We start from the raw sequence: 12498 nt of genomic DNA on the forward strand, positions 1-12498 counted from the left end.
CTTTGCCAACATACTCAAAATCTTCAAGCCAAATGCTGCTCTGGGCAGATAGGCTACCTTTATTCTAGAACTTTGAGCATCCCTAAGAAACTTAACTTTGGTTTTAGCAGCAATACATATAATAATCATCTTGTTTTAACTTTTACTAGTTTTCATTTCACCAAGTGACTTTTTCTTCACTTTGAACCCAGATTCTGGGGCCACGAACAATAACCCTTCATATCTTGCTAAGAGTATACCCCTAAATATTTTTGCTGTTTGACAGACGACTCTAAGGAGAGAAAGAAAAATGACTCTAAGGAAAGGAAAAGAGTAGAACAGCTTAAGTGAGAATGTACTTTATAAAATAACATTCTTCAGAATAGCTTGCCAGTTGCAAACAATTATTCTAAGTGACTGGAAACAACTAAATAGCCCACAGTGAGGGAATGATTAAGTTCATTATAATTATCCAACCTCAGAATAATATGTAACCTCTAAAAATTAGGCTTACAATGAGATGGAAACTATTTTTATTAGAGAACAAAGCAGGGCACAAAATGGTATATATAATATGATCAAAAAATGTGATTTTAAAAATTTAAATCAACTTGTAAGAAAAGAGAATGTGCATTGACTAAATGTTTGCAGTTGTGTTCGAAAGGCAGTATTTATTGTTCCCCCTTCCTCATTCTCATTTTCCAAATTTTCTCTACTTCCATACTCATTTTAGTGCTAAGAAAAAAAGAAAAAACAACAACAATAATGTTGGACAACCAACTCAGTATGAAAATCACTTTTAATATCTCTTTCCAACAACTTATGAGACTTTTGGCTGAAAGTCATTTTTTATATTTATGTGTCGAGATGTGTGTGTGTGTGTTCAAATTCAATATATTCAGATATATACATATATATGTGTTCAAATTCAATATATTTAAATTCAAATACATGATTTTTTAAAAAATAAAATCATATGTATGAATCAGGGATTTGAAAACTGATAATTATGGGAAGTGGGTCGGTGTGCTTCAACAAGATACCCAAACACACTTTTAAAATATATTATCCCAAGACAATCTTCTCAGAAGACTTACATTACACTGCATTTGGAAACAATACGTCTACATACACCTAAATGTATGTAGGTGCTCTGTGGGGTTCTTCTAAGCTTCCACCAATGGTAAGAAGACACTAACACATCTCCTTGTCTCCTTTCACAGGAAAGAACAGATGCCACAAGGAACCACTGCTGGTCATTTAGCCTTTCTGCACATCCTTAAAAGTAATCTAACCCATCTCTAGTCTACTTTCGGGCTCCAGTTAACCAAGGTAATATGAGGAAAGGCAGGCAGAGTTGGCCCGCAAATCATTATTAAATCATAATCATTTAAACTAGTCAACAGCTCTAATATAAACTTACGATTAGCAGTAGACCCAATGCTTAGGTACAAATTTAATATTCTACACGTATCATCTAAAAGTACCAAAACAGTAATTTACAGTTTTAAGATATAAACAATCTTATAAGTTGCCCCATGGAAAATGATCAAAATGGTATTTTTCTATAAAAATTTTCTGCCATTGGGGTGCCTGGGTGGCTCAATCAGTTAAGCATCCAACTCTTGATTTTGGCTCAGGTCAGGATCTCACATTTCGTGCTGCACTGACAGCATGGAGCCTCCCTGAGATTCTCTGTCTCCTTCTCTCTTTACCCCTCCATGGCGCACACATGTGCATTCTCACACGCTCTCTCTCAAAATAAATATAAAAAAAAAAAACCCTGAATGACAAAAAAAGTCAAATAACCTAATTAAAAAATGGGCAAAGGACTTGAACAGATATTTCTCCAAAAATGATATAGAATTGGGCAATAAGTGTATGAAATGCTCAACATCACTAATCATCAAAGAAATGCAAATCAAAATCACAATGAGATCTCACCTCATACCTATTAAGATGGGTATTCTCCAAACAAGATGGAACAAACAAAAGAAAACAAGTATTGGTGGTGATACAGACAAGTTGGAATCCTTGTGCACTGCTGATAGGGCTGTAAAATGTCACAACCACTATGGGAAAACAGAATGATGTTTCTTCAAAAAATTAAAAATAGAACTACCATATGATGCAACAATCCCACCTCTCTCTGTATATGTGTATACACATATATATACAAAACAACTGAAAACAGAATCTCAAACAATTATTTGCAAACCCATGTTCAAAGCAGTACTATTCACAATAGCCAAGAGGTAGAAGGAACCCAATCCATCAATAAATGAATAGAAGAAATATGGTATATAAACACAATGGAAGCTTTAAAAAGAAATGAAATGTTCTCACATGCTTTCAGTGCTATAGGCTAAATGTTGGTATCCCCCCAAAATTCACATGTTGAAATCCTGATGCCCAAAGGCCTTTAGGGGGTGATCAGGTCATGAGAGTGGACGCCTCAAGGATAGGAATAATGTCCTTATAAAAGAGCCCCCTTGTCCCCTTTCACCACGTAAGGACACTTCAGGAAGTTGGCACTCTGCAATCAGAAGAGCGCCTCTGCCAGAACCCAACCTTTCTGTCACCCTGATCTAAGACTTGCAGCTTCCAGAACCATAGAAGTGATTTTCTATTACTTACAAAAGAGCCAATCTGTGGCATTTCTGTTGTAGCAGCCTTAATGGTCTAAGACATACAACATGGATAAACCTTGAGGACATTATGCTAAGTGAAATGATTAGTCACAAAAGGACAAACATTTTATGATTTCACTTCTTTTTTTAATGTTTATTTTTGAGAGAGACAGAGCAGGGGAGGGGCCAGAGGAGAGAGAGACAGAGAATCTGAAGCAGGCTCTAGGCTCTGAGCTGTCAGCACAGAGACCGATGTAGAGGTCAAACTCATGAATCTCAAGATCATGACATAAACCAAACCAAAGTCGGATGCTCAACCTACTGAGCCACCCAGCCACCCTTGTATGATTTCATTTCTGCAAGGTATGAAGGTCAAATAGTCAAATTCATAGATAGAAAGCAGAATAATTGTTATCAAGTTCTGGAGGGGAGGGGACAAATAAGAGTTACTTAATGGGTATAGAGTTTCATTTCTGCAAGATGAAAAGGTTCTGGATATTTGTTTTACAACAATGAATATATTTTACACTACTAAACTGTACACTTAAAAGTAAGTAACACATAAGTTTTACAACATACGTTTTTACCACAATAAACATTTTTTTTAATGTTTTATTTATTTCTAGGAGAGAGAGAGAGAGACAGCGTGAGCAGGGGAGGGTCAGAGAGAGAGAGAGTCACAGACCGAAACAGGCTCCAGGCTCTGAGCTGGCAGTCAGCACAGAGCCCGACGCGGAGCTCGAACCCACGAACCGCGAGATCATGACCAAAGCGAAAGACGGACGCTTAACCAACTAAGCCACCTAGGCGCCCCTACAATAAACATTTTTAATAAAAAATACATAAAAATATATTTTGAAAATCCAAATCTTTTTTTTTTTTCCTTAATAGGAAGGGAGAAAAGAAATGAAAGGGGAGTAAATATTTTCCTTTCATGTAGATGTGCGCATTTTCATTTCTGGTGCACTCCACACAGGCCAGTTCCACAGAGAACAAAGTTTAAACCCTAGATGTGAAGACCTGAGCTTTCCAAAATCAAAATCAGACACTAAAACCCGTCAGAAAAGCCTAGGCAGTGGGATGTTTACCTTCACCTTTCCATTACCCATTTCCAGAGAAGAGTCTTGCTACTGGTAGGGATGCTCCCAGGAAATAGCAAGAATAACCAGTCTGTGCAGTTTGCTTTCTTGACCACAAACAACCAAAATGGACATTAGCAACTTAACAGGAAAGGAATTTATGGCAGTTCAGTGGGAAGTTCTGAATCCACATGAAAGCTGGAAAACCAGTTTATAAGAAGAGTTCTGTGTCTGGGTAGCCAAGAACACACCCAGGCCACACCCCAGGGTCAGCTCCATGAGGACGCCAGCCATGGCTATTCCTCACCCTAAGACCCCTGCCCAACTGATCCTGTGTTGGGAAGAACTGACTGGGCATGCCCAGGAGCTTCCTTTCAGTGGGGAATTCTTCCAACAGACAGGACATTCAAACACTAAAAGGAAGAGAAAAGGAAATTACCTACAGTGCAGATATCAAGTAGCTTATCGAGTAGCTTAGCAGATGTTTATGTCTCACATGCGTACCTCACCCTGTTTAAAATACTACACAGTAGTAGGTTTCCAGCCAATTCCAGGAAATAGGAGAATCTTCTTGCTCACTGGATCCTGTCACTTCCAATGTGGCAGTTTCCACAAGTTACCCAACCAGATAAGACCACTCATGAACTATCACTGGGTAAAGCAAGGTGCACAGGGGCAGGAAGGATGAATGTGACCATGGTTAGTTGCTCTCTAATGCTTTTGCTTTTGTCAAAGTTGAATTTACTTGACCGTGATGAGCAGACACTGTCTTCAAAACTCCTGCTAGAACAGACTGTAAAGACAGAGTGTGTACCAGCGCTGCTGTCCCTGTCACCATGGGGCTAACGCTGCTCAAGCAGGGAAGATGCCATTTATCCAGCACAGTTTAATCAATGTGTAAGCCTCTAGCTGGCTCCCAGCCAGTCTATCTGAAAAACTCTTCATAGACTCTGTAGAGCAAAGATACACAGAGATTTAGAAAGTCATAAAGAAGTGAAAGCAAGGTTAAGCAATTAGCTCTATTTTAGACTACAGTCTTTTATTCATTCATACACTCCTCTATTCAAAGGGCTCTGAAGACTTCTACTTTCAGGATGATAGAGCAAAGATGTCTCTTCCTCCTTTATCTTGAAAAATCAACAAAACAGAATAAAAAAAAAACCCAGAAACACCATTTTTAAAAATTAAAACTAGGAGACATCTTATAGCTCTGAACCACAACATACGCAGAAAGCAGGGACAGAGACAGGGGCATTAGAGAGCAGAGGATGGTCAAACCTCAGTGTTTGCAAAGCAGCATCAACAAGACACAAGCTGCAGGCACCTCAAAAACATCAGGAGCTGGAGGCATCAGCTACGGTGAGGGTGGGGGGAGTGGGCAAAGCAGGGAAATGAGACGGTTTGAAAGTCTACATAAGCAGCAGTTAGATTCCCAGGGTGCCTCACTCTCCCCCAAAGGAGCTAGAAGGTACACTCTTAATGAACATGGCTTCTGGAAGCAACATTAGAAACGCCAGCATGGAAGAGAGATATGAAGGGCTATGAAGGGAAACTGTGCATGGCAGAGAGGGAGAGCCTCCAGTGTCTCACCCTTCAGGTCCAGAACCCCAGGGGCCAGTCTGATATCCCCAAAGCAAGAGATTGAAAGGCCGTTCTCTGGAAAAGCTAAACCATCATCTGAGAAAAGACCTACGGATTTTATTATCAGTATCTGCAGTGAGAATGCTAACAGGCTACCCAATCATCCCTACAGGGAAGTGGGGAAGGGGGGAGGCGGGTACAAGCCCACACGGGTATATAAAGATACCTGCAGCTTCTAATTAGCTTTCTAGTGCCTCACCTCTTAAATAAACAAAAGACCAGGATGACTAGAGATCTGAGGAAAGCCAACCACACTTGTTAGAAAAGACTAAAATAAACGAAGGGAAAACAAGGGAATTAGGAGGACGGGGGCAGTAGCGGTAAGAGAAGAAGACCGCAAAGAAATCATATTAAATATCTCCACTGAGCTAAGATCTGGTACTCCTCTCATAAAAGCACATTATTAAAAAGAAAAAAATCAGGGGCACCTGGGTGGCTCAGTCAGTTGAGCGTTCGACTTCAACTCAGGTCATGATCTCACGGTTCGTGGGATCGAGCCTCAAGTCGGGCTCTGTGCTGACTGCCAGCTCAGAGCCTGGAGCCTGTTTCAGATTTGTGTCTCCCCCTCTCTCTGACCCTCTCCTGCTCACGCTGTCTCTCTCTCTCTCTCTCAGAAATAAATAAAACATTAAAAAAATTAATAAAAAGAAAAATCAGAATGTAAGAGGAAAAAAAAGATGACATAAAAATTGAATGAAAAAATTCAGAGGTAAGTTAAAGAAATCTCCCAGAAATAAAGAGGACAATACAAAAATAAATAAATAAATAAACAAAACAACAAATAAGAAAGAAGATAAGAATATTAGAAAATTGATGTAAGAAATCCATTATTTAAATTAATATGTATTCCAGGGGTGCCTGACTGGCTCAGTCAGTTAAGCGTCCGACTTCAGCTCAGCTCATGATCTCACAGTTCACGAGTTCTAGCTCTGCATCAGGCTCTGTGCTGACAGCTTGGAGCAGGCTTGGAGCCTGCTTTAGATTCTATGTCTCCCTCTCTCTCTGCCTCTTCCCTGTTGGCACTCTCTCTCTCTCTCAAAAATAAGTATTAAAAAACTTTTTAATTAATATGTATGCCAGATAAAGAGAACAAGAATAAGCAGGGAAATTTTTTTCAAAAAAATACTATAAAGGGGCGTCTGGGTGGCTTAGTCGGTTAAGCGTCCGACTTTCACTTAGGTCATGATCTCGCGGTTCGTGGGTTCGAGACCCGCGTCAGGCTCTGTGCTGACTGTCAGCTCACAGCCTGGAGCCCATTTCAGAGTCTGTATCTCCCTCTCTCTCTGACCCTCCCCTGCTCACGCTGTCTCTCTCTCTCTCCTAGAAATAAAAATATTAAAAAAAAATACTATAAAAAACATTTATTAATTATGTAGTTCTTGGATAAGGACCTACTGAGCACTCAGTGCAGTGAATGAAAAATAGATCACATCATGGTAATTCATCATAAAATTTTAGGATACACATACAGTTAAGAGATATTAAAAATCTGCATAGAAGAAACTGGCAAAAACATACAAATGATCAAGGAAAATGTCACCAGACTTCTCAACTGCAGCCCTAGAAACCAGGTGATAATGAAGCAAAACCATCAAAATTCTTTCCAACCTAAAATTCTGTCACTAGCCAAATTACCAGACCAGAACAAAGGAATTCTCACACCTGCGAAGTCTGAAGAACAGAAAGCTATGAGTTTTTTTTGTTTAGCCTTACAGCACTATTTCACTCACAGCTTTGCTTTGATTTGAACTGTACAGTTCACACACATTTTCAACTATGCCTCATTTTGGTTTGCAAGAGTGCATTTTCTAGGCCTTGTAATCATGAATGGGATACACCCTCAGTTACCATATACTTCCTCTAATAACATATGTGATCACAATATAAAAAAATTCCACAAAAATAATGATATCTATTCTTATATAATAATGTGCTTAAAACGTACTTTTTAGTCACAAATATCCTGTGAAGTAAAATAGCTATTATCATCCTTTGTTCAAGAGGAGAAAACTGAGGGATGCCTGGGTGGCTCAGTCAGTTGAGCATCCAACCCTCAATTTTGGCTCAGGTCATGATCTCATGGTTCATGGGATGGAGCCCTGCACCAGCCTCTGCACTGACAGCACAGATTCTCTTCCTCGTTCTCTGCCCCCTCAGCTACTCACTCTCTCTTTTCTCTCAAAATAAAATTTCAAAAAAAAGTAAGAAAATTGATTCTTTAAGAGAAAAATGACTTTCCAAAGTTGTCAAAGCCAACATAAAATACAAGAGCTCAAATCTAAGTCTAGTGCCACATTCAGGGTTCTCCTCCGACATGAAGGTAGGAACTCTGTGCACAATCTCTATCTCTGTCTCTCTATGTACAGGGGAATGGTTTCATCTCAGGGTACCAAAAGCACTATTATCCCTTTTCTCCACTCTTAAACAACCCAGCTATTTATTTCACCTTAAGCGCCTCAGCACTGGTGGCCCTTCCCCTTCCCCAGGCCATCCCTAAAGAACTGGAGTACAGGTCCCAAAATAAATACTTACTTCTATACTGAGAGTATGACAAAAGGCAAACCTTAACTACTCATTAGGAAGAAATGTCTCGATTTATTTTTTTCTTAACCCAGTGGGAAGGAAAAGAGATAATCAGACAGAGGTGACTTCATCTTCTCATATACTACGTACAGGAGGAAGGCACCTAATAATGTATTTTCAATGTTCATAATGGTCGATCTGGCTCATTAGCATAAGAAAAGAAACTCTGGGGGCGCCTGGGTGGCTTAGTCGATTAAGCGTCCGACTTTCGCTTAGGTCATGATCTCGCAGTTCGTGGGTTCGAGCCCCGTGTCGGGCTCTGTGCTGACTGCCAGCTCAGAGCCTGGAGCCTATTTCAGAGTCTGTGTCTCCCTCTCTGACCCTCCCCTGCTCATACTGTCTCTCTCTCTCTCCTAGAAATAAATAAAAATATTAAAAAAAAAAAAAAAGAAACTCTGGTTTATAATCGGCTGTTAGCAGTTTTTTATACTACGGAGGGATAAAGATTCAAGAATAATTACTCCATCCACTCTGCCCCCAAAAGGTAATAACCAAAAAATGCTTCGAGGGGCACCCAGGTGGCTCACTTGGTTAAGCATCCAACTCTTGATTTTGGCTCAGGTCATGATCTCGTGGTTCATGAGTCTGAGTCCTGCTTCTGGCTCTGCATTGACAGTGTGAAGCCCGCTTGAGATCCTCTCTCTCCCTCTCTCTTTGCCCCTCCCCTGCTCGCTCTGTCTCTCTGTCTCTCTAAAATAAACTTAAAAAACATATATGCTTTAAAATTTAGAGCAACACACACACACACACACACACACACCTTCCCTTCCCACCACTTTCCCCCAACAGAGAGACAGGAACACTATGACATGTATGTATTCACATTCACACACAGTCTGTGACCTGGGACTCATATATCCTTTTATTAGATTGTGGACCTGCATGGCACAGGGTGAAGAGGTCACAGTCCTCACTGAGAAAACCCAGCGCCACTCTAGGTTAACTGTATTTTGAATCACGCAAAGAAACAGTGTGGTAACAGTCTAGCTACTTACTCCACAGTATCGGTCACCGTTAAATATCTGAGGTGGCAGAGGGTTGCCCTGAGCAGGCTTCTTTTCCGGGGGGATGTTTTTGTACATCCATTGTCTCTGTTCTTCTGACATTGTGATATCCACCTCCTCAAACTCTATCTTGTTGGCTTCCAGAAATCTAACCACATCCTGCTGTTTCTTCTTTATCTAAAGAGAGAAGACAAACAAATAAGGAGAAATGCTCATCTGAAACGATATGCAGGTATTTCTAAGTTGAACTAGACTTGATTTCTCATTGTCAGAGGTCACTGATGCAAAACCAAGCAGCAATTTTCGCAGGCACCATGCACCATCCACTCACTGAATATCCAGCCGAAGTCTAGGCAAGCTCTGACACGATGATTTCTTCACCTAGATTCCCCGGAACTCTGGGGCACAGCCCTGATGGCCTGGAAGGATCAGATTATGCATGAGGTGAGGGACTCCGTTCTCAGGGGGACAAACCACTGCCCCTCTCGTTACAGAAGCTGACATTTACAGTCATGAAAGCTCCCTCTGCTGAAACCATTAGAAAACCAGGGAGAGGCCATCGGAGATGTCGACATTTCCTTGGTTCCCAGAAGCAGCAACATTTTTATTCCCTTCAGCAGCTTCTTTCAGGTATTCCACAGCTGCAGCCACCATCATGAAAGCACCCTTTCATCAATTCACCAGAGAAAAATGTTCTCCACTTCTAAGGTGAGAGTAAACAACAAGCATCAGCTGACTTTGAACTCTCTGTTCCTTAACCCTCTTTGTTCCTCTCATCTTCGTGTTTCCTTCTTCAGTCACTAGGGGTCAGGTGTGCTCCTGAGAGCCTTACACACATCTGAAGGTTTTCAAAATCTTACCAGTCTTTTTTAAGGGTACATATTAAATAATTCAGATGGGGCGACAATATTCAATATCTTAAACACAGCATGTAAAACAGGAGACAACATGCTTGTTTTTTCTCAATGATTCTAGGAAATGTACACACAGAGACTTAACACAGCCTAAATGGTGAAGTCAATTTTATAATGGCCAAAGAAAAGAATCATTCTGAGAGGGCCAGCTGCCAGAAAAGACCTCTCATCTAGAAAATAAAATGCTTGAAGAACAAACTTTCACACACTGATTGCCTCCACCAATTTCCTCCCAAAAGCCTCAATGACATGTGCTTCTGAGAGGAAATCTGTTGCAGGTCATGAGCAAAGAGGTTCTGATCACTGGGTTGAAGTCTGAATGACTAAGAAGACTGTACTGTTAGCATGGACAGAAATGCAAAGCTAGCAAAATAGAATAGCTTTACCCTCAATGATATGAGAAAACAAGAGAGCTAGTGTATGGTTATAAATCAAAATGGATACATTATCTAGTTTCTTGAACCAAGCTATTTCTCATTTCTGAAAAAGTCAACTTTTTCCCCTGATACACACTTGCAGAAATATAGTTCTATCATTTCGAAATGTGGCTTGCAAAAAAAGTATTAGCCATCCTATTTAATTTCCCCTTACAACTCTACAAGACAAATAAACAAGGTTGATGCTGAGGTCAAAACTGGTCACCTATTTTATGGAGGTCTTAATATGTGTTCTTGTCACGATAATCATGTCATTCTCCTATTTAAAATCCTTCTTAAATGACTGCCCTTGGAAGAACACATACATTTCTTAGCACAGCACAATGTCCTTCATGATTCAGCTCCTTTGATTATAAGAGCAATGTATTTGCATTTTTAAGAGTCTAGAAATTATAAAACAAGCAAACAAAAAAGTTACCCACAATCCTTTCAAAAATTATTTAGAGGAAATGGTTTGAATGTAATGTGCATATGTAGAGCTTTACATATCCAACACATTTCAAATGTTCATGGGAGTGATCAAAAGTGAACCTGACACATAGGCAAACCTTAGTTTTCCATATAATATATATACATATATAATATCCACTCCACCTCCACATCTACCTTGAAAGATGAATACCTTAAAACTTACATACTTTTAATACTAGGATATATCAAAGACACATACACAGTTTCTCTACATCCCAGCCTCCTAGCCCTACACACACACACACACACACACACACACACACACCACTTATTGCTTAACTATAATCTCCTACTGCTCACTGGTCACTCCTTTCATAGGATCACACTCGATAAAAAGAGGTGGGCCTTGCCCTTTCATTCGAGAATATACTCTGTGTACTGTCCTGTCATTAAATTTTTTTCAGGGGCGCCTGGGTGGCTCAGTCAGTTAAGCATCCAACTCTTGATTCAGCTCATGTCATGACCTCATGGTTCCTGGGATTGAGCCCCTTAGCACAGAGACTGCTTGGCATTCTCTCTCTCTCCCTCTTTCTGCCCCTTCTTTGCTCTTATAGACACACACTGTCTCTCAAATAAGCACTTTTTTTTTAAAAGCATGAATTTTTATATCTGCCTAGCAATGTATCATGTAGATGTTTTCAGTTAACTACTATTCAATTATTGCTAGTAGGCATATTTGCAACTTTTAGCACCAGAGATCACGTGGTCAACATCATTATTTAAAAATATTTGACTATAAGGCAGAGAAGGACAAATATCATATGTTTGCACGTATAGGAGGATTAGGAGGAACTTGACGGAGGAACAAGGGGGAGAAGAAGGGCGGAAATGGTGGGGGAAAGGGAGAGAGGCAAACCATGAGAGACTCTTGAATGCTGACAAAAACTGAGGACTGATGGATGTGGGGGGGAGGGGGGGATGGGCATGGAGGAGGGCACTTTGGGGATGAGCACTGAGTGTTATGTGGAAACTAATTTGACAATAAACTATAAAAAAAAAATATTTGACTATATCTCTCAATACTATTTTAGGACAAAGCCCTATGAATGAACTCAGATCAAAGGACAGAGGCTTCTTCAGGCTCCTGGTGGACCAGTGCTAACTGCTTTTCAACAAGTCCTTGTCAATATGTTCTCATTAGCAATGTATGAAAATGTCCGTGTCTCAACACCCCTCCCTCCTTACAGCCAGTATCTGAAAGATGTATCACAGAATATTAAAATTCAAACAATGTGAGATGAATGATGTGTCAATTAACCTAATTATAGTAATCATTTCACAATATATACAAATATTGCATCATCCTATTATATACCTTATACTTATACAATATTATATGTCAATTATATCTCCAAAAAAATTGAGGCAGGGGGAGAGAAACAAATTGGTTGCTGTTTCAAAAAAAAAAAAAAAAGTCAAAGGGCTCCTGTGTGGCTCAGTCAGTGGAGCATCCTGCTCTTGATTTCAGCTCCAGTCATGATCCCAGGGTCACGGGACTGAACCCCACACTGAGCTGTGAGCTGAGCATGGAGCCTCCTTGGGATTCTCTCTCTCTCTCTCTCTCTCTCTCTCTCCCTGCCACCTCCCTCCCTCTCTGTACCTCCCCACTCAGACATACACTCCTGAACTCTCTAAAGTAAAAAAAAAAAAAAAATTAAAATGCATCATTACACACCAACAATGCTCAAGAAGCAAAGGGCAGTTACTAATAATGGTGAGAACTGACAGCATACAGAGAATAAAATGTAAATAATTATATC

At 40.1% G+C, this 12498-nt stretch overlaps 2 protein-coding genes across 9 annotated transcripts in view; one reads left to right on the forward strand and one right to left on the reverse strand.

Annotated features, from left to right (window-relative positions):
• Nucleotides 1-11971, forward strand: part of LOC144220120 (uncharacterized) — a 54394-nt gene extending 42423 nt beyond the window's left edge. For 5 of the 8 annotated variants that reach the window (XR_013331627.1, XR_013331629.1, XR_013331628.1 and 2 more), the window contains 3 exons: nt 1203-1311; nt 9411-9624; nt 11770-11971. The gene's annotated coding sequence lies outside the window, so the exon portion shown is untranslated. Of the gene's footprint in view, nt 1-1202; nt 1312-3235; nt 3399-8269; nt 8292-9410; nt 9625-11769 lie in introns of those variants that run through there. The other 3 variants (XR_013331633.1, XR_013331631.1, XR_013331630.1) reach the window with 3 other exon arrangements.
• SH3BGRL2 (SH3 domain binding glutamate rich protein like 2) overlaps nt 1-12498 on the reverse strand; it is a 61618-nt gene that overhangs the window by 12937 nt on the left and 36183 nt on the right. Inside the window, exon 2 of the mRNA XM_077750274.1 lies at nt 8908-9093. Within this exon, the coding sequence (XP_077606400.1) occupies nt 8908-9093 (186 nt within the window). The remainder of the gene's footprint in view (nt 1-8907; nt 9094-12498) is intronic.

The sequence above is a fragment of the Crocuta crocuta genome, unplaced genomic scaffold, assembly GCF_008692635.1.
Source record: "Crocuta crocuta isolate KB4526 unplaced genomic scaffold, BGI_CrCroc_1.0 scaffold9, whole genome shotgun sequence".
Classification (NCBI taxonomy): Eukaryota; Metazoa; Chordata; class Mammalia; order Carnivora; family Hyaenidae; genus Crocuta; species Crocuta crocuta.